The 23,684-nt window shown below is 33.9% G+C and overlaps 1 protein-coding gene across 1 annotated transcript; it reads left to right on the plus strand.

Moving 5' to 3' along the window:
* The first annotated feature begins 3,217 nt into the window (after positions 1-3,217).
* On the plus strand, positions 3,218-22,881 carry LOC128999391 (la protein homolog). The gene is made up of 10 exons (XM_054425875.1): positions 3,218-3,326; positions 8,241-8,320; positions 8,555-8,683; positions 9,198-9,368; positions 11,932-12,114; positions 17,553-17,698; positions 20,207-20,297; positions 20,616-20,804; positions 21,701-21,881; positions 22,612-22,881. The coding sequence occupies exons 2-10, from the start codon at positions 8,255-8,257 to the stop codon at positions 22,701-22,703; spliced, it is 1,248 nt and encodes a 415-aa protein (XP_054281850.1). The 5' UTR covers positions 3,218-3,326; positions 8,241-8,254; the 3' UTR covers positions 22,704-22,881.
* Positions 22,882-23,684: the final 803 nt, after the last annotated feature.

A 23,684-nucleotide genomic window follows, 5' to 3' on the forward strand; every position in this document is an offset into this window, starting at 1 on the left:
TGTTTATTTCATTTCAAGTTTAAAGACTTTATTAAGCAGATTATTTTTTATCAGGCCAAATTACAGTTTGTCACTCGTCGAATTTCTTTAAAACAAAAGATAATCAATTGTTTTGACAGAGCAACAGTATGATGATAACCTCAGCCTCACTCAACCTTGACTTGACAATTGACAGTCAACAAACTCAGCTGATTTGATTTCTGATACACATGTAATCTCATAACATATAATCATTGACTATATATACCTTACTTATAGTCAATGATATAATCTTGTTATGTATAATCTCGTAACGTCATACAATCCTTTAACGTCTTTTTGCTTTTAATCTCGTATAGTGTTAAATTGTAGCCCATAATCTCATAATATACAATCTCGTAGCAAATAATCTCTTAATGTATAATGTCATTCAGAAATCACCCAATTCCCACAGCCAATTTTCCTAATTTACTAAATTGGAGTCATCATGGTACGTTTTATTAATGGTGAGTGCACAGGAAAATGAAAATAGTTTTTTTTTTACTTGCCAAACAAATCAAATCAAATATTCCTTTATTGTCAGTTAACATATATACATGCAAGGCTTGCTTCACACAACAAACGCAATTATGAGCCATTCCACCTCTAGTACATCATGTCATGTTTGCTTTCTAATTTATTCTTATTATTGCTCATATTTATTACCTTATTATGCTATGTTTATAAAGTGATTAATCCTATTTAATGTATATTCCAATGTAAAAATGGTGTTACAGTTGAAAGAATAAATGAAACTCAATAAATGAAACTCAGTACAAGACCTCGGGGCGTGTGACAGCGTCGCAACGGCATGCCTATATTGTTATGGTAATAATTAAGGCATGCATAACATAAGACATATTGATCTTTAGGCAATTCAATCGATCTTGTCATGGAAATTTGAAATTTACAAGTCAGTCATACAGCAGTAAAACATGCTACACTAAAGCTAAATAAGGGGTCATTCTACAAAACTATAAATAAGAGTAGTTATTTTTTTAAAATATCATGACAAATTATTAATTAGAATAATAATAATAGGTTAAATACCTTGTATACGTCCTCAATCCAAGTCGTCTTTTAAAATGACTATAGTTTCGGGGCCAACAGCCCCATTGTCAAATTTTCTGTCTTGTTAATTACTGTTTGTAGCATTGGTCAAACGTTGAAGTACACATATACACATACACTGACACACAAAACATTTATATTTACACGTAACATTGAAAAATTATACTTTTTGGCCGGCCTAAACAAAAGTGATTACATCATTGTGCGGACCGGTACACTGACCGCACAATGATGTAATCACTTTTGTTTAGGCCGGCCAAAAAGTATAATTTTTCAATGTTACGTGTAAATATAAATGTTTTGTGTGTCAGTGTATGTGTATATGTGTACTTCAACGTTTGACCAATGCTACAAACAGTAATTAACAAGACAGAAAATTTGACAATGGGGCTGTTGGCCCCGAAACTATAGTCATTTTAAAAGACGACTTGGATTGAGGACGTATACAAGGTATTTAACCTATTATTATTATTATTATTCAATCCAGGAGGCAAACATGGATAAATTATTAATTAGAGCTAAAGCAGTCTGCTCCAAAAAATTCTTTAAGGTTGTAGGAGGGCCTTAATCAACCATGCATAGATCACATTTTTAAAACTATCTAGGCTAGAAAAAACTACACATCTGAGTACAAAGGAAAGCAAATTGAAAAGGTCAATACCTTTAGCTTCGTGTTGGAATCTTTTGGTCAGTCTTGTGAGGGTCTACAGATTTTGTTTTAACCTTGTGTCACATGGTTGTGTACGTTTCTGTAAAGAATGAGAGTGTTTAAGTGTTTATTTTTATGTAAGAGGCGTGCAAAATGTACAGATTGATTACTGTTTAAATTTTCCTTTAAAAATAGGTTTGCAGTGTGTTTGTGTCAGTGTGTTAGTGATGATTCTCGACATCTTCTTCTGGGCTACTAACACCATAGATGAAGTAATATAATCTTTGTTAAAAATTAGCCTCAATAACAACTAATATTTTATACAGACCAAAAATAAACAATGACAAATGTAAACTGTTAACCAAACTAGACTGTTTAATAATTTTGTCATTGTGGTACTTTGAAAATAGATGTTTAGCACACTGTAACGATTTTAAAATTTGAACCCCCCCCCACTACATCACAAATACAAACCCGAACCTCTCTTTCTCGCCTCGGTTTGCTCGGTTACTTAATATAACTGACTAGTGCACCTGTTGCTCGAAATCGAGCAATTGCAAATTATTACAGGCGTACCTTCAAAACGAATAACAGTCATCATTTAGACAATGTAATCAAGCACTCCACTTTAGTTATCGAAACTTAAAACGAGCTCACTCTGAAAACATACGCCCTTGTGTGTTTACTATGAACAGATCGTCCATTATTAACGGAGGAGTATTGTTTCGTAGAAATTGCCTTCACGTATTATATATAAGGATTATACATCTCTAGGGAGAAACATAATCAATGGTCCTCCTAGATCAAAATGCAAAAACAAGCTGGCAACACTTTTTGCGTTTTGTTTGTCCGTCTCCCTCCTCCCTCGCGTCGGTTTTACGTTTATTTATTCTATGGTTTTACTACCGTTCGTCGAAACGGCACACGGAAGATTTCTCAGGTGCCGTTTGACGTCACTAACTGCTGACGCCACTTTGAGGGAACACCAATACCGCAACGATACGATTTAGAGCTATCGGCCTCGGTGGTGTAGTGGATGGCGTGGCGGGCTAATAGTTCTAATGTACCGGGTTCGAATCCCGCCGGTAGCACTAACTTTTTGTCAACAATTTTTTTCATATCAGCAAGTTTGGTTGGTTTGGTTAGGTTATGACGGTTTAATTTTATAATTTAAAAAATTATAAAATTGAATTTTAGGCATTTATAATTTTATTTTATGAACAAAACTATTTTTTAGATTAGTAAACCTTCATTCGATTTTTCCATCATCAGCACGTTTGGTTAGGTTATGACAGTTTAATTAAATAATAGAACAATTATAAAATTGTCTGTTTCTTCAGACGCAGCAGTTAGTGACGTCAAACGGCACCTGAGAAATCTTCCGTGTGCCCCACCGTTCGTTCGTTCATTGTTCATTCTCAATCTCCTCAACTCATTCTCATTGTCGTTGTCGTTCTCGTTCGTTTCGTTCTAGTTTTTGCTCGGAGTTGGTGTGGATCGGCGTGTTGTTTCGTTTCGACTGTTATTTTTTGTATAAGTGTATAGCCTACACGTGTGTGGTGGAATTTTAATCTGTTTTAAAAAATAGGTAAAGTTACTATAACATTAAGCTGGAAAGATAGCTTGAAGCAAGTAATTTAATAGAAGTTAGGGTAATCTTAGGAATGTGGTTGAATTTATGAACAGGCCTAGGCCATGCCTATAACATTTCGTGTAGGCCTACAGTAGTCCTAGGGGTAAATTTCTAGATTACAGCCACATGAGATTTTAAAGTAATTTCGATTAAAATAAGGTAAAAAATGCATAGTGCAACCTAAATAAATCGGAAATCTTATTCTACCCACCCTAACCCCTTATCATCTAGGAGACCGGTGGACTTAGGGCCTAATATGCCTTATGAAATCGGGGGTTTTGGGTGGGGGAAAACACAATCTGAGGAAAATTCTTTTAAGGGGAAAAACGTGTAGGCCTATTGCACTAAAAAAAATCGTACTAATTTGTTCAAACCTAATGTAACCTAACCTAACATAGCCTAGGCCTAGCAAAACCAAACTTAGGCCTATAACAATCAGCAAATTCCCTTTGATGCCAGAAAAGGCATGTTAGGACGGAAGGTCTTTCTTTATGTTAATTCGTGCCTGCATTAAGTCCTTTGAAGGTAGGTTAGATTAGGTAAGGTACCGGTAAAGTTAACATGTTGACTGCGCGTGCCGACTTTACAGGCGCTCCCCAGTGGCGGGCGAAGCCCCGGCTCGCAACCGAATCAGCGAACGCAATTGGCATTCAAATATTTCAGTCTGACGAATCACAAAAGAGCAGTGGTGACTGTGCTGCGTTACCCCAAGAGTGGATGTAGTTCACTGAAACACCCAAAGGTAGCAGCACTGCACGGATCCGTATCCAGTGTCTTTGTAATGTGGGTTGAAGAGAAAAAATCCCTGAAACTGGAACAAAAGCATTGCCAGACAGGATTTTACGGGAAATTTTAGTACCAACCTACACCAAAGTAAAGCTCGCTTTCTAAGCTGGCAGGCTGGCAACGATTATAACGTCTCCGTCTAAGGCTAAGCTTACACTGACTCAATATATTTCTGTTGGTCTGGTGCCGACTTTTGTCGGCGCGCGCCACCTGGGAGCGCTGGCGACGCCGACTAAAGTTGGCACGCGCAGTCAACGTGTTAAAGAACAGTGTTCTTAGTTTATGTCATCTGCAGGCTTTTTAACTTAGTCTAACTTAATAATTAAACAGTAGGAAAACACATCAAAATAGGCTACTATTTTACAGGGTCTTACCGGTACCCAGTGTTTTAGTTTGACATAAAAAGTCTGGATATAAGTTAACATGAACTAACAACTCGATTCGTTGTAACCTAAACTTTACCTTCCTAATCCAACCTAACTTCAAGACACTTCAAGTACAGCCCCGAATCAACATAAAGAACAACCTCCTATCCTAACATGCTAAAAATGACTAGCCCACGTTAGGTGTAGGCTACCTAAGTGGTCTGTATCCCATTTATATCTCCGTAGTGAGACAAAATTTTCTTTAAAGGAAACATTGACTACCGGTAATGAATCACTTAAGAATCTGTCACACATGGTGAGTTTACTCGCCACGACTAGAGTAGCGGCTACTAATCGCTGTAGGCCTAGGTATGTGACATGGTAAGTAGCGGCAGCAGGCATTCACCGGCAAATCAAATTTCACTCGCTAACTTAGGAAAGTTGGACATGTTCAACTTTTGGGGCGAGTAACTTAGTCGCTAGTATCCGGCCTTGAAATCAACGCTGTCCCCACTTGCCATGTATCTTTAAGCTAGGCCTATTTTTAGTTTTTTCCTGCATGAAATTTCCTTCCTCCAAAATGTATCTTTTTTTTCTTCATCAGTGGTGATACCATATCCAACAACTCATCAAATTTTGGAACAGCTATCCTCATTATTTTAAAATATGATTGGAGGCCTTCATTTGCTAATTCTTTCATAAGTATTGATGGAGCACCCTCTCGTCTCGCTATCCACTTCCGAACCCACTTGCGTTTATTCTTCTTCTTGATTTTTGCACAGATCACTTAGGCAAATCTGCAATAGACGTCTTAAAGCCTCCATCTAAAATACCAAGCATGACATTTTCCTCAGCACAGTAATTTATTCTACACAACCAGACTGAAGTACCTAGCCGCTACAACTCGCCATGCGTGACTGAGTGACTGGAATTGTGTTTCAAGCCTATGAGTACGAGTGGGGACTAAAGTAGCAAGTAAACTCGCCATGTGTGACAGGACCTTTAAGAAGTGTTTCTATAGTCAATAATTTTAATCAACGATAGGCTATTATTAAATCTTCCCAGCATTTCTCAACTTGCTTCACTTCACTTCACCAATGAATGTTAGCAGTAATTGAAGTGACGCTATTTTTGATTGAAAGATGTCTAAAATATGTTATCCTATATTTGATCAGCTGGAAATATTCATTTCCTTTAAAAATGATGGTAAACTTAAATAAAACTGTAAAATAAGATTCAATGCTAAAAAATTTGTGTGAACGTATGTTTAGCCTATCCCATTATACCTTGTAGGCTTCTGTCTCTTCAGATGGATGCTCACACGCTTGTACCAGATAATTAATTAAATTTGTAATTGAACAAACATTCCTAACCACATTTATCACACTTCACTACATTGCTGTGAATAACTTACTATTTTCTACCTCATCTTCATTTATTATTCGCAAAATATGAATTTGGCAGCCCAGTCACCTCTTTTGCTTTGTTCTTGATGAGGACAATGGGCAAGATGAACATAGTCATAGGGTACTGAGCCATTGTTTTGTCGTCATTCCCCCCTATCTGGGAGGTACTTTAACACAAGCTTTTTAGTAATATGTAAGTAATAAGTTATTTCTTGTAAAAGATAAATAAGTTAAGATATGTTATGCATAATAGGCCTATAATTTTTTTAATTTAGAAAAATACATAACTTGATGTTCTTTGGTCCAGGATCACTTCTTGAATATTAAAATGGTATAAGATTACCGTACCTGTTTCCATCTGTGAACCTAAATTTGTTGTATTGAGCAACCGGTTTCAAGGTTATAACCTCATCATCAGGCTCAAATTGTCACTCTTGTGAGATCGTAGAGTTTTATAAACACACAAAAACACTAACATTTAAATAAATAAAACACAAGACATATTGACAGACGAAGACGATTAACATAAATTCGGAAACTAGCTCCACACACGACGCGGCACGGGCAGATGTTTTGTCATAACTGCCGTCATGTAGTGTTGAGATAAATATGTTGAGCTAAAAATGGGGAGGTAATTTAATAATTGGAATAGCCTTGACTTTTCTGGTTGGTTGTATCCATAGCCTATCCACTAGAATGCACTTCGTATAGTTCTATCTGTCAAATATTCCAAATGTAAACAGTTCCATCTGTCAAACATGGCAATTGTAAACATGAAATCTAACTTATTGCAAAAAAAGTAAAAAAAACACAGTTTCCTTTAAGAGCGACAGAAAAAACCAATACAGATGTGATCTAGACGAAATTCTGCATAACCTAACAGCATTTATAAGGTAAAATCTTCTGTGCTGTAGGCCTTAATCGAGGAATTTTCCCGTACGTAGGTAGGCTACTGTACTCTAACCTATGCCTACCGGTCTAAGTTTACTCGGCGACTTACACAACAAATTGTAATTACGTCAATTGAAGTTTTTTTATATCTTTAAATAGAAATGAAATGATTCGTCAAGAGACTCATTCGATATTTTGATGGAAGTGTCATCTTTGAAACATTAACCTAAACGTGAATATTTTTAGTTTAATGATTAATGATTTAATGAATTAGCTTAGGTCTAAGCTAATTGGACTCAATGATTTATATGTTTGGCCGTCCAGCAGGCCTACAGCTACAGGCTATGCTACACAGTAGACTCCCTCTTATGCGGACTCCTCGGGACCGAGGCCAGTCCGGATAAAGGTTTTTCCGGTTAAACCGACGTCCCCAAAATCTCGTTAAAACGGACCATTTAAATGCATACTCTATACAGTATTTGACTTAAAATTAGGAGAGCATTGTATTTAGACACGTAATCACTGGTCTCAAAACTTTCCCACGAGAACAGTCGTTTCTGTACGGCCCACTTCCTGCCGATCTAGTCTGGTTAAACCGATGTGCTGATAAAAATTATCTGGATAAAGAGATGTCACTTCTACCGAGTGTAGTCCGGTTAAAAGGTGTCCGGATAAGAGGGAGTCTACTACATTTACATTTCATATAGGCCTAAGTTAAAAGTTTTCAATCCATCTTGACTCATCTAAATCATGTGGCATCAATAAGTCTAAAGCCCTAGTACATTGCTAAGCACCAAATACACAAATTGGACAAAGCCCTAGCCTAGTTGCCTTGATATTGTTGAGCAGAGTGAGCACAGCTCTAACTTATATGTCATCTCTTATGCATTTCTTAATAGGCAAACTCCTCTTAGATGGTTATGGAAGCAGTATTCTACACGCGGCACTCAGTCGAATCTCACTCGAATTGAAAGCTGCGTCTCCACGCTTGGTTTTAATCATTTATATTAAGCTTAGAACCGATTCGGTTATTTGGGATTCGTATAGTCGGCGTTTTACTGTCCATCTTACTTTAAAAGGGCTATACTTTGTTTTTTGTCTCCTGAATCCAAATATATGTAGGCCTGTAACTTACCATTATTTTTCACTGCTGATGAATATTGCTCAAGATATCGCCGTATCTATATATACTTAACATTTGAATTCTCAAAGTAGGACGGATGATATTTACAAGAAGAATGCCAACAGCTGATTGTTTTCATCGCCAAGCAACTGGAAGTAACAAGTAACACCGATTTCGACGGATTTCACCTAGTAATATTTGTTATGTATTTGTCATTTATCCTTTTTGAGATAGTGTGATAGTTTATTTTTTTGTTCATATTAGCCTTGATTGATTCTAGAAATTTTTGTTGTTGCAGAACCTAATTTTAAGATGGCCAATGTTAATGGTTCTACCAACACTGACAGTCAGAATAATGAAGAGACAAAAGTAAATGAGGTAAGTAAATACTGGATATTAAATTAAGTGATACAGGAAATTGTTTGAATTATTTTACGTTAGGGCCTAACCTGGGTATTATTTGTTTCAATTTAATTTTTTACTGATACCTATGTCTTAAAAAAAGTTAAGCTTCCTTTTTAAGTTAGGGCCTAGTGGGTTTTTTAAAAGTTAACTAGGCTAAACTTATACATTTTTTTTTATAATAACCTATATTTGAAATTTGAATTTCAGGAGGTCAATGAAAACGGGAGTGATACCAACAAGGAAGGAACCCCTGCAAAGGAAAGTGCTGCAGATGTTAAAGCAGAAGTTATACTAAATCCAGAACTGCGGGCTAAAAAAATCAAAAGACAAATCGAGGTAGGTTTGATATTTTATAACTTACTTTGTTGCCAAACGGAGTATTTACTTCTCTTCAAGCCAGGATTTGCTAAGATGATGAACCGTTAGTTAAAATCAGTTATTTAGCTACATGTGTAATAAGTTAAGTTCTTGTAACATTTTGTTCCGTTTCCGATAAACAGAAAAAAAACAAAAAATAAATGGAAAACAGGCCAGCCAAACAAGATGATCTTTGCTGGAAAATCTAACCTTTTTTCATAAAGGGTTGATTTTAAACTGATAACTAGTATTCTTTTCTTTGTGAGTTTCCCCCTTTTTCCAAAACGTGAATAATAGGCGATGAACATTTTTCAATTGAACACAATAGGCTATGGTTTTAGATCAGGACTCGATGTCACATTTAAATTTGTTTTTACTTTTTGTCTGATGTTGACAGTGTTACACGCAGGGCACATAATGCTGCCCACGTTTTTTGTGACCTCATCTAAACATTTTCAGATGAATCAATTTAATGTTGAAATAATTATTGCAGTATTATTTTGGTGACTTCAATCTTCCCTCTGACAAATTTCTGAGAGAAGAGGTGAAGCAGAAGGATGGTTGGGTAGCTCTTGAGACGATGCTCAAGTTCAAAAGGTTGGCATCTCTTACCCAAGATCCAGCTGTCATTGTGGAAGCTCTGATTGGTTCAGAACTTGTGCAGGTACCTATCATCATATTTAAATTTGAGAAATTGAGTCCCTAGTTTTTTTTTTTTTTTTTTTTTTTTTTGCCTTAATTTATGTCTATGTTTATGATGATGTGGCATCGTAATGAGATAATTCAATTGTGTTGAACAGAAGCCATGATATAGTTATTTTAACTGTTAGTCAACAAGCTTTATGCCTAATTTATGAACAAACTTTATTTATTGCTTTTTTGGAATAGTAAAAAAAATTAAATTCAATTGGATAAATAAAACAACTGATTAATATTGTACCAAAAATTGGCCAAACAAATAACAAATTTATAGTTTTTAAACAATTTCATGTAGGCCTAGTCTACAGCAAAATTTAACTCAGGGCACGAACAACTGTGTCACAATTCGTTTCTCAGAAACGGTTCCATTTAGGCCTAGATAAAACATATAATAGAGAACCTAAACTATTTAAAAATATGAACTCCACTTTTTAAAAAAGGCTAAAGGCTGCTGTTTTTGTATATGGTGGCTAATTTTAAAATTTCTTACGGAAGAACTTGTATTTTGTGACGGTTGTTAATGCAATTTAAAAAATTTTCGTCATATTTTAGCAAGAACAGCTGGTTTTAATGTAAGTTTTGTGGGTTTTAAGTATCATTTTTACTCTCTAGTGATTAAACAGCGTTTTTAGCCAAAAAATAGAGTAATGGAGTAATAATAGGCTGATGTCAACTCAGTTGTAAATTGCGATTGTAAACAAAATTGCATGTATCAAAAGTATGTATCGATTGATTAATTGATTGTAGTTAATTGGTGCCTAATTGTAAATAGCTTGACATATCAATAGTATAATGTACACTAACACATTCGTAATAGACGAAATGATTGAATTACTTACTAAACAGCTGCTTGTTTTCATTAGCAAACTAGCTGCTGTACCCGTGCTTCACAAAGGAGATGACACTGAAGATAAAAAAATCTTTAAACCTGTTATATAAAATAGCTACACATCTACCTTTTTCAGAAACAAAATTTAATTGGACCTCTTTTAAAAAAAAATATCTTTCTTGAATGACCTAAGTACAAATTATTATATGAGGTGCTGTGTTGCTGGTGCAAATGGTACTTAGCTTATTTAGTTGAAAATCTTACATATAAAGTCAATAGGTAAAAAAGAATCGCACAACATAGCGTACTTAAGTAAAACAAAAAGAGTTTCTATTTAATTGTATTACTTGTATTACCTTATGTTTGAAAGCCAACCCCTACTAATTATTTTTAATCTGGGCCAAAATTCATCAATGTATTTAAGAATTTAACCTACGGCCGTTTCTTTTAAGTAGCCGTTTCAGTTCAGTTCTTAGAATTTAAAAGTTTCACATAACAGCATAGTTTTACTCATAACAGCACGGGTAACAGACCAATGAGATTAAAGGATTGAGAGAGAAGAAGTAAAATTGTTATGATTCGAACTTCAACTGATCAACTGTTCAAGCCAATTTAATTGTTGAGTGGTGCAATTAGTGTTTGATACAATGTTTCATTGCATCACTGTCAGTGGCAATGAGGGGTTATAAATGAAAACGTAAGCTCTCTTAGAAGCTATGAGTAGTGATTTTTTAGTAATTAAAACACTGTAGGTAAAGTAATGAACGCAACTTGCACAAATTGTTATTGCAACACACTTAGAAATTTTTAAGGCACTTGCCAAGGCTCCTTTAATTTTCTACTCATATCGTTAACGCTATCTTTACACAATCGTTGCGTAAACTACTATAACAACATATAATATACATTAATATATATATATTTTTACTCGTTTCATAATTAATTGTATTAACATTAATTACGTACACGCTAACCATTGAGTGAAGAAACATAGTTGCAAATATTTAATTGATTTTAGAAGCAAAAGTTAGTTACATACAGCGAGGTTTTGTGATTTTTGCCATAGTTTAATTATTTAAGCAGTTTTGTAGTAAAACACAACAACTTTTTTTTCTCTAAATGTTCAAAAAAAGCTGAATGTGGTGTAAGTTATGTGAAATGAAAGTAATTTGCCTCAATCGTAAACACGCATGAAATAAATACTCAAAAAAGGCTTTTGATTTTATAAAAGTATGAAAAGTGTAGACTCCAAGTAGTTTTAGTATCCTAAGTAAATTATATAATATAAGAAAAGAAAATATAATTAGTAGCTACCTCTTGACATAAAAAACCGTGGTATAATTGAAATTTAGTTTGTACTAAATTGTATGAAAACGCTAATACAGTTATAACTCTCTGAGCTCTTAACCTCTGCTCTTTAAACTGTAAAATTAAAGTATTTACAGCCGACTTCAATTAATATTTGATTATTTACATTCTTCCTAAATGTAAAAATTGAAACTTTGGAAGCCCATGGAGCGTAGCCCAAAAGGAATATTAGAATAGGAATAGGCTTATGTTAACCAGATTTGTAAGCTACCTTTACAAAAAATTTAAAACTTCATTCTTTTTCATTTTCAAACATGAATTCATTAATTTATTCCCCTCGTTCCCAAGAAATGTAGAATGCAATATTATGTTTGTAACAATATTTTTTCAGATCAGTGAGGACAAGACGGAGGTGAGACGAAACCCTGACAAGCCATTGCCAGAAGAAAGTGAAGCTAGACGCAAAGAGATATTGAAACGAACAGTCTATGTGAAGGGGTTCCCAGAGGAGGGTTTTACCATTGACAACGCACTCGACTACTTTGAGGAGTTTGGACCCACTGATGACGTTGTGGTGAGTTCTTAATGGGGCTCCTGGTGACATGGAATCAGATACAATGGTCTTCCAATTTTCATTTAATTTAAGTTTGAGATGCTGGATTCAATAGCCTGCAAGAAGCTTTGACTCTTCCGCTCTTCCATTGGCTGTATGGGCTATCAATTAACAGCCGTGTCTAAGGAAAAAAGTCTGTCTTAGTCATTAACAACACTTACAAGATCGCGCCAATCATCATACACTCATCTCCATTCATACTTGGCTTAAGCTATGTATGAAGCTGTGCTATCTAATGAAAGGTTGATGTTAGATAGAAACAAGGCCAGGGTTTGGACCGTAACATTTTAAAAACTCTAAAAAATAAAAATGCCTAAGCCATGTATAGACAGACAAAACAAAACACTTAAAATAAAATGTATGTCCCATCTCCTAATTTGGTGCAGAACCCACTTACTTATCTGTTTCAGAATTGGCTAACTCAAGGAGGAAATTAGGTATATGCTCATTTGACACATTCGCTTGTATATTTTTCTGCATTATTCCAATGGTGCTTTACGAGATCAATAGGTTCGTCCGCTATGATTACGAGACCTGCGATACGAGACCCCGAGATTACGTTGAGCAGTAATCTTTTGCGCATCATAACCTCGCAAAAAAAGGAGAGAGAGAGAGCACTGAGTGTTTGTTTAAGTGAACCAGTACAATGTTGACAATCTTCAGGCAGCCCAGGAAATGAATATGACGTCATTGTACGAGACCCTGAGATCTATTACTGCACAGCTGTAATAGTTCATTATTTATTTGTATTTACGAATTCCTAATAATTGTAACCGTTCGTAGTACAGTAAAATGTGTATTTAATCTTTCTATTATCACTTTTTATATTAATTCGTTTCCTTATGGCTGATTTCAGACTAAATAAAATACAAATTAAATATGTTTACAATGTATAATATATTTGTGTCCGTTAGCACGATAACTCGAGCAAAAATGATCCGATTACGATGAAATTTGGTACAGTTGTGTAAACCTACGTTTATTCGAACGAGTTCGCGAACCAGCATGATCGGACCGTGGGGACGGGGTTTTATGGGGTAAAAATTGGTTTTTCTTGTTTTTGACCCTCAAAACTTAAAATCTCCCAAATTTCTCTAGACCATTTTGAGGACCTTTAAAAAACAAATAATTTAGTAGGCCATATTGAAGTGTTTCTGTATGATTATTGGTTATGGAGAAAATTGTAAATTAAAAATTCCAATGTTACCTATTCTATTCTTATGGAGAATTACTAAACTATTGTAGTTTGCTTGTTTATGGATATATTTGGATCAAACCTGGCTAATCTATTTATTTTATACTAACCTATTAATATTTTACTAAAAAACGCTTTATTACCCCCCCTGTAGGCAGCAAACCTAGGTACTCGTTAAACCTAATGTTATTTGAATAGATTTAATTGAGAATCTAATCAGGCAAATCAAAATTCACTTAGTCTGCAGGTTTGCTGCGGCAGGGGTATTATCAGTGTTTTTGAGGATTGTAGATTAAAACATCAAATTTCCACTACTACATTTAAGGGGAGGAAGCTGGGTCATTCCACGCCAAATCATCCAGCCAAAAGTAGACTTGTCACCCAAGGTTTTCTGATTTCAATAAAATTTTGCATAGACGATATATACATATAGATAAGAAGAAATCCAAAATTTTATCTTATTCTGACCAAGGGCTTCAGAGATACGGCCATTTTAAGTTTCACACAAATTCAGTTTCCGAGGCTTATTTTTGCGCTAAACTGAAATGCATATATTCTCGTCTTTCTATGTAAAAAGGACAATTTTGAAGATATGGGCTTCAAATTTTACTTATATATCCAAAACTTGATGCAGAATCATATTACACATGTGAAATGATAACTATTACCTATTATCACCCAAAAAAAAATTCCTAAATACAAATAATTAGATTTTTCCGAAATCGGAACATTGAGTTACAAAAGGTTTCATAACAAAAATCTCTCTCCAGATAAACCTATAAAACTATATATCACTGGAAAGAGGATAAAATTATCTTTCAAATGGTATAATAACATGAGTGGGGTTTTGAGTATTTACATTGTTATCACACGTGAAAGTCAAAAATTAAATTTGATTAAGCTAAACATTTTATTTGATGCCGAATATGTATGATGAACTTATATAATACAAAAGGTTCATCAACTTAATATGTGTTTGTACAAATGACTAGAAATCTAAAAATATTAAACAAAATATTGGGTCCTTAAGTTGTTATTTTTGTATGAATTAAATTTTTACTTATAAAAAGCCCTAACTAAATCGTTCTATATCCTACATTACTTTTACCCAAATAAAGGCTAATTATTGCTTTACAAGCAATTACAAAATTACATTTTATGCAAAATTTATAAGTTTACCACTCTCGATAACAAATAAAAAAATATGCATTATTAATTTTTATAGGTTAAACTTCAATATTAAATTATATGTTAAAAAAATAAAAATAAAATTTTATGACATATTTAATACACAATCAATGTTTGTAACCAGAGTTTATACCAGTGAATGTGACCAGTGTCTGTGTGTGTTGGTGTGTTTGTCACTCCTGTGATGATATGAAACATGAAAGGCTTGTTTCACATCTATCCGGCATGCCGTTAAACCGACTTCTAACCGGCACTGGCATGGGTGCACCTTTCACGTTACGCCGACACCGGCACTCTGGTAGTTGTACTCCAGCTTGTAAAACTTGTGTGTCGTAGCGATAGAAATGGAGCAATTGCAATGATACTTCAAAATTACTTTTATTGAAACTGTATTTATATTTGGATTATTTTTTTTTATTTCATTCAATTTGAATTTGAGTAAAATTTAATTCAATGTTGTGTAATAAAATAAAAATAAAAAAATAAAATTGAGTAAAAATTCAATTTAATTCAATTCTGCTCTTAAACTAAATTAACAAGTAGTTCAATGTCTATTTCCGACATGACCAAAACTTTGGGAACAAATAGGCCTAACCAAAAGTAATACTCTTAAAATAACTATAAACAACTGAACTAAAAGTTTACTTGGTGCACCTGACAGACGGCAGGTGACCGGTTATATGTGAACAGTCACATTGGGCCGCTACACCCACTACTCCAGCCGGCTTGTTTACCTGAAACCGGCAGCCGGCCTTCGCCGAGGGGGTACCCGGCATCCCTTGACTTATACACGGCAGCCGGGCAAGTGATTTAACTGACCACAACACATGCCGTGCATATGTGAACAGTCCCATATGCTTCTTCACCCCATTGCCGGTTAAACGTTAAAAAATGTTTATCATGGAGGGTATTGCTGCACCAAGTCAAGTGAGAACTAATTTGATCTGTACAGTATGTAAACTGTCAGACTCTCCTTGTGAAAATTTTACTAACACAAGAAAAAAAATGTTCATTTTAGGCCTATTTTTGAAAATTTTTCAAATGAAGAACTAGAAACATTAAGGTAGCACACAAATAATCAATATAATAAAAACGATTCAATTTGTTCTCATAATTTTTGTTACTTTTTAAAATATAAAAAAAATCATGCTGTGACCCATTTAAAAAACGTGTGGTATCCTTGACAAAGATTTAAGAGTAATTTCTTTAGAGAAGGCAAAAGAAGTTAAACTACTTAAAGACATAACTTCAGTGCCAGGAAAGCTTTTGTGCAGCAATTGTAGAAAGTTATTGAATGTTGTAAACACTGGTTCAAAAAATGAAGAAAATTCTTCATTTCATGATAGTGACGAAGATATTGACCAAGAGTTTAAAAAAAAAATTACAAAAAAATTACTACAAAAATAGGCTGTATTTGGTTGTGTTTTATGTTTCAATCAAGTTGTTTTCTTTTGACTTTGACGTGTAATAAAAATGTTAATACTCCAAACCCCACTCTTATTTTTATAACATTTGAAAGATAATTTTAAACACAACACACCAACACACACAGACACTGGTCACATTCACTGGTATAAACTCTGGTTACAAACACTGATTGTGTACCGTATTAAATATGTCATAAAATTTTATTTTTATTTTTTTAACACATAATTTAATATTGAAGTTTGATCTATAAAAATTAATAAATACATATTTTTTATTTGTTATTGAGTCGTAAACTTATAAATTTTGCATAAAATGTAATTGTAATTGCTTGTAAAGCTATAATAAGCCTTTATTTAGGTAAAAGTAATGTAGGATATAGGACGATTTAGTTACGGCTTTTTATAAGTAAAAACTTAATTCATGCAAAAATAACAACTTAAGGACCTAATATTTTGTTTCATATTTTTAGATTTCTAGTCATTTTTACAAACATATATTAAATTGATGAACCTTTTGTATTATTTAAGTTCATCATACATATTCGGCATCAAATAAAATGTTTAGCTTAATCAAATTTAATTTTTGACTTTCACGTGTGATAACAATGTTAATACTCAAAACCCCACTCATGTTATTATACCATTTGAAAGATAATTTTATGCTCTTTCCAGTGATATATAGTTTTATAGGTTTATCTGGAGAGAGATTTTTGTTATGAAACCTTTTGTAACTCAATGTTCCGATTTCGGAAAAATCTAATTATTTGTATTTAGGAATTTTTTTTGGGTTATAGTAGGTAATAGTTATCGTTTCAATTGTATTATATGATTCTGCATTAAATTTTGGATATATGAGTCAAATTTGAGGCCTCTAGCTTAAAAATTGTCCATTCTACATAGAAAGACGAGAATACATGCACGCTCCCTTACCATCAAATTGGACCTCGGAAACTAAATTCGCTCAAAACTTCAAATAGCCATATCTCTGAAACCGTTTGACATAATGAACTGAAATTTTGGATTTTATCCTATCTAAATGTCTAAATTATGTGTAAAAATTTTCATGAAAATCTGTGACTAGTGGGTTACAACCCCTGGATGACTTGACATGGAATGGCCCAAGCTGGGAGGAAAATTTTCCGGTCCATGTATTGATATTAGAAACGATACATATCGATATGCACATCACTTCAGTAGTAGCAAACCTAAATGTTACTGTCTCTTGTGTGTTGCGAGTGTTGGTATTTCAAATTATCATGCCTACGTCGGAATTACAGTTATTAACAAAATAATATTGGCTATTTTGAAATTGCTCATGTGAACAGTACATCATTTTTGTTGTTTCACCTCAAATTGAGCACTGGTCCCAGCAACATATGCCACTATATCCATAGCCTACTTTAAGTGTCTCCTAACAGGTTATCTTTTTCTCTTATGTATCCTCGTTTCAACTGGCCTACACTCACGAAAATCCCATTGACTGTTAGAGTAGAATCTGAACTATTTAGTAGACATCAATGTTGGATTTGTTTCTATCGTTCTTTCTAGCCATTCCACAATTTAAAAATATAGTTTTTTCTTGTTTACAGTTGAGATTCTGGCAAGACAAAGCCACCAAGACATGGAAGTTCAAGGGGTCGGTGTTTGTTAAGTTTCCATCTCGGGAGGCCGCTTCAGCTTTTTTAGCTAGAGAGGATGTCAAATATGGTGATGAGGTGCTTATCAAGATGTTCCAGTAAGTACAATGCCTGTCTATGCAGTCTTTAAGTGTACTAAAAACAGTACCGGGCGGCCGAGCCATAGCTCGGTATAGTTTATTTTTATTGTAAAAGCAATCTAAGGGAAAACTTCAGAATGAGCATACTCTCTAAAATACTCTTGTATAATGATTTAGCTGAAGACAGATGAGTCTGCTTCAAGCGTATATTGTTAACTATTGTAATACAATCTATCTATCTAGTGCACTACATGAAACTTTGTGAACAATAAGGCTTTTTTGTTTTAATATTCAACCCCACATATTATGTAGGCCTACCAAAATGTTCATCTAGGTGTGTAAATTTGTAAACTGACCTTACATTTGTGAAAAAGTCCCTTGGGCTCTGCCCCAGTGGCTTTTAAAAATTCCCATGTTATCCTTATGAAGAACATATTTGATTACATTATGATCAGCTGGATAATTTGATTGCTGTTAATATTTTAGTTGCAATTTAAGGAAACACTAGTGTACCTGTTGCTCGAATTCTAGCAATTGCTAAGTATTACAGGCGTTATTTTAAAACGAATAACAATTATAATTTCTGATGACTTAAAGATTCGACTAAAAGATTATGGCAATACTCAAGATGTAGATAACAGATCGATATAATCAACATTTCTTGTAAATATCTTATCATTTTTCAAAAGCTGGTCTTGTTTTTTAGTGTTTTCTACAAATAGCCTTACTCATAGCCGCATTAGGTTGTCCACAACAACGATTATAAATTCGAAAAAAAATTCTATTTCTTCTTTTTAGTGGTGTTCTATGCCTTTCCTATGTTTCCATAGTTTGCTAATCGGCTCTATCAATGATTACTAAGAAATGCAGTACAGTGTTTATTGAGTTTTCTTTTTAGTATATCGAATTATCCAGGCTCTCTCGCTTTTGTCCATTGTAATATTTACGCCAACCCAAATTCAAATAGAAAATATTTAATTTCAACCAAGTCAGTAAATGTTTGTAGCAATCTGTTAAATTAGCAAACTTATCGACTGTTTACAAATAACATATGTTCTTCTTCTCACTTTTTATTTCTGACTATAGCTGGAGTTTCATAACAATGCTTGTTTCCCATGTTAATCTTATGGAGAAATACAAAGCTTTAAAGGGCCCCAGGCACTCACTCTAATTATTTACCTAAAAAGAAAGTTTCCTACACAACTTCACATTACGCTCTTTCCAATGACACCAAAAACATGTCAATCGGTTCAGTAGTTTCGGAGGAGTAATTGTCACAAAAAACCTGCCTGCGTATTAAATAAGTATAGATATAGATGTGCTACAAAGAATAGTGCATAATAAAAGCACACTTTTTGTTTTTGTTTGGTCTGTGGCAAAAAAAGTATGCGGCAAAAGTAAGTAAATGCGGCAATCAGCAGAATGTACTATAATCAGTGCAAGGAAGCCCACTTTGTCAGGTGACTGTAGGAAAAGAAAAATTCTAGATTTAATAGTATCACAATAAGTGTACATCCATGCAAAAAGTAAAAAAAACATTAATTCTATAACCACTTATTGCACATTGTATAATTTTACCCAGGCAAAGCCGGGATTTTCTGCTAGTTAACTACTTCAACTCAACTGAATACAGCTGTCCAAATTATGTAAACTATAAAAAAGTCAGTATACAAATTGTAAAATCCACCCTTAAATAAGAGTGAAACATTGAGTTGACACCATTGCACTCAAACGTCACCAACACGAAACACTCATCAAGAAAACTTGCTCTATTTTCCCTTATATCAAATTATCTTCAGTGGTATAATATTTGCTCAATAGTTACAACAACTGACGTTTATCACTTTGTACTGTATTGTATAATAATTTGCTAGTCTTCTGTGGATGGCTTGTTATAAACACAAGTTGTTACAAGTCTTTTATTTACCTTTTTACTTGTTATTTTGTTCAACCAACATAGTTACTAGGCAAAGGCAACCCATAAGACCAATGTTACATTTTTTAATTTTCAAATGTGTTGTGTAACGAATACACATTTTCTTTAGTGGCTGTCACGTTTTTAAGGGTACAAGTCCCTAATTCCAAAATTTAATCAAAATCCTTCCACTATATTTTGAGACATATGTTACAGACAGACAGACACAGTCTTTGCTCGTATTACAGTATAGGATTACAATATAATGATTTTATCCTCACCTAAGCTAGAACAGTTAGTCAGAGGTGGGTATACATAACTAACTTACCTAAGAAAATAGTTAAAGTATCTTGTAGGGGCATAACTGTAGGGTTGTCTGTCAGGTGGAACTCATTTATTAGGTAAGTTGGTCCATTCCGTTTGCCTGAATTTATTTTCAAAGTTTTCTTAAAATAACTTGGTATGTCTGTATTGAAGTTTATTGTTAGCAATGTCAACAATTAAATATCATTATTTTTCTCTAAAAAATTGGTTTATGGACAAAATATTCCTTATTTTTTTATTTCATAGATAAAAAAATTGAGATATTTAAGAAATATGTTACTTTATAGAGAAGAGTACATCGAACAGAAACGAAAAGAACGACTTGAACAGAAAGAACAAAAGATGTTGAAGCGAAAGAGGCCAGAATCCGAAATGGAGGTAAGAGATATATATTTTTAAGATTTAGCCTATAGTTAAGGTCTCTGATTTATTTAAAGTAATATTATCAAAATGTATGTTACTTTTGTTTTGACTTTGTACCAAATATTGAACTACTTTGAAACAAGATAAACTATTATTGTTTAGATCTTTTTGGATTCTAGAGGCTAAGATGCTGTGTAATTCTAATAATACCGATATCTTGAATGCCAATAGTTTTGAGAATTATTCTTTAATCACCCTAATACTTTTGTGTTTCTGAACAATCAGTGTCATTATTGTGTAATATTCCATTATTCTCTGTCATTTACTATTCAGGATAAGGCAGATGAGAAGGGACTTCCCAAGAACGCGACTCTGCATATGACCAAGATCCCAGAGGGGCTGGTTCGGGAGACAGTGAAAGAACAACTTGAGGGATTAGGCATATCTGTGGCGTTTATAGACTACAACAAAGGCGATTCTGAGGGGTGGATAAGACTGTTTGAGGAGGGCAGTGCTGAGAAGGTAGGTTGCTTGAACAAAATAAGATAATCAGGGTAGCCTTAGACCGGGTATTATGGGCGAGTTTTGAAATTGTACAGGGAAAACTTTTAAATGCCATTTCTTTGTATTATTGATCTAAGACGAATTAAGAAGGGTTTAATCATATTGATCTAAGATGAATTAAGAAGGGTTTAATCACTGAGCAATGTTCTGTATCTGCTTTCATAATCGCACATGAAACACTGTTAGCACATGAAAACCCCCATTTTAGCAGGTTTTACATAAGTTACTAGGGATTTAGAAATTGACATTAAATCTGAGGTTTTATCAATTTTTATACTTAAAACTAATTACATTGTTGTTGTTATGAACAAAGAACTGTGATACTTAAACAATAGACAATAAAAGGTACACTATTGGTGTCTGGAAAACCAGGTAGAATTTGTCATATTTTCCATGAGTTCTGTGGGGCCACCTCGATGAGCTCGTGGAGGTTGTTACGTTAATAGTAAATAATCTACTTATTTATTATTAAATGATTTTTTAACATATAGTAGTGACTTTATGTGTCTTGTCATATTTGAACACACACTGATTAAGAAATACCATTTACACAATTTTCTCGATAGGCCTACCGTATTTAATTTTGTAAAGTTTATTTCTAGGCCTACATTGGTGCAAATTATCTACAAATATTTCTGGGATTTGTAGGGATTAAGCTCACTCCAAACTCCAAACTGTATTGTGTGGATTTTAAATATTTATATGATTTTTCCAGGTTCTAAACTCTGGATCAATAATCTTGGAAATGTTTGGTATTGTTATGTTTTCTAATTTTGTTTTATCTGTTATCCTGCAAAAAGTTAGGGTAGCAGTCACATGGCTATAAAGTTAATAAGATGTAATTTATCCTGTAGGTTATGAAGGAGTGTGAGGATGGCATTTTGAAGCTCAAGGATGGACAGGAAGTGACGTTAAAACCTCTGGAAGGGGAGGAGGAAGAGAAGTTCTTAGAGTCTGCCCGCAAATCCATCCTGGACCGTCGATCTAAACATAACAAGCCAGGCAGAGGACGACGTGGGGGAGGTAGAGGCAGGGGTAGGTTGGAAATATTCACTTTAGACCAATCAGTGGCAATGGTTTACTATAAAAAATCAGGGGGTGGGGGAACAATTACGAAAACATGGGTTATATTTTGCATAAACTTTACATTCATATCTTTATATACAGGGTATTTAAAATTGTGTGGACATGTAGCGATTCCTTGGGTCAAAATTTGAAAAATCAAGAAAAAACTTTTCTTATTATTGCTTTGTTAACCTGATATCTGCCATTTTGTATCTATTGCATACACATTTTTATCTTTGGATTGTTTCAACCAATCTTAATGATACTTGAGACCCATGTTAGAAAACATTTTACCTTGGTCCAATTGAAAATTTTAAAATGGCGGCCAAATTTTGCGTATACATTCAAATTTAAATTACATTTACCTCCTATTTTTAGAACAGGATTAACATTTGTTTACAGCTTTTAACTGGAAGTGAATAAAGGAAACGTCTTATAACACTTAAAACATATATTCACGCTTATACTGTTACTCACAAGACGGTAAATATACAAAAAAGATGGTAAATGGTGATCGATTTTGATTGGACACTCCAATCATCATCAGATCCAATAGGCGTCAGTCGCCTATAACTATGTGTATTGCAGTTTGTATCGAACGAAATTTGTTCTAACGAAACAGTTATACTATACTGATCAGAACTGTATATCGATGTATCGCATTGCCAAGGTTTTTATCCAAGCTGTTTTTGTTTAACAGGCCGAGGTGGTTGGGGCAGAGGAAGAAGACATGATAGTTCGGGTGAACCTCAGGCAAAAGGAGTCAAAACAACGTTTGATGATGATGACTAAACTACCTGACCAACAGACACAGTTTTTAATGATATCCAGTAATTTTAGTTTGTCAATTATTTGCATTAGAACTCCACTAGTTTACAGATCTCACATTAAGATGAGAAATTGTTACATTTGGCTTGCCCTACTATGATTTCGTAGTTGAATATTTTAGTTTCTAAGAAAAGAACCCAACCTTGTTAAAACTTTTTGTTAGCTAAACAAACTGGATGTAAATTTTTTTAAATTCTTATGACTGATTTTTTTTTAAATGCTTTTAACAACTTCGAGTAATTAGTATTTGTGCTGTTTACTGTAAATATTTGTGGAATGGTGTTTGTATGAGAGATGTATGTTGATAATGTTAAAAGCTATCAAAGAAATAGTATCTTTTATTTATTTGATGTTTAACTTTTTTCTTTCCTTGACTATGCAATGGTGTACCATTTACTCGTACATTAGTTATATTTTTAAGGAAAGCCTTTTATTCCATTCAACTAATTTCATTCTTTTACATTTAAAATTCGCTACAAATCTAACATGGTAAGGATCTTGTTTCATCAAGTCAAATAAAGAATAGTATATAATGTTACTAGTCCTGAAACTAAGTGGGACTACCATACGAGTCCGGTACACACATTTTGGACGAGTTACGTACGATAGTTTACTACTAAATCTGTACAAATCCTACTAATATTATAAATGAGAAAGTTTGGATGTATGTTTATGACAAGTGAACGCGAAAAATACTGGTCGGATTGGGCTGAAATTTGGCATGATAATAGCTCACATTCCCAATTAACATATAGGCACATTTTTTTTAAAAAAATCCTTTCGGGCTCCGCCCCAGTGGCTCTGAATTTTCCCATGTTAACCTTATCAGAAATGGAATTATTGAATCTTAACAGCTGTTTCAATTAAACAAGTTGGTTCTGTTCTATGATGTTCAATAGCATTAAAGCTACAAGGATTACCAACAGGGTGCAGCAATATTATTTC

The sequence above is a fragment of the Macrosteles quadrilineatus genome, unplaced genomic scaffold (genome assembly GCF_028750875.1).
Source record: "Macrosteles quadrilineatus isolate MER2022 unplaced genomic scaffold, UCM_ALF_1.0 Scaffold_8__2_contigs__length_117827958, whole genome shotgun sequence".
NCBI classification, from domain to species: Eukaryota; Metazoa; Arthropoda; class Insecta; order Hemiptera; family Cicadellidae; genus Macrosteles; species Macrosteles quadrilineatus.

Coding starts and splice junctions, on each gene's coding strand:
- LOC128999391 (XM_054425875.1), top strand. CDS start 8,255: ATGGCCAATGTTAATGGTTCTACCAACACTGACAGTCAGAATAATGAA. Junction 8,684..9,197: donor AAATCAAAAGACAAATCGAG/GTAGGTTTGATA, acceptor TAATTATTGCAG/TATTATTTTGGTGACTTCAA. Junction 20,805..21,700: donor AGGAGGGCAGTGCTGAGAAG/GTAGGTTGCTTG, acceptor TTTATCCTGTAG/GTTATGAAGGAGTGTGAGGA.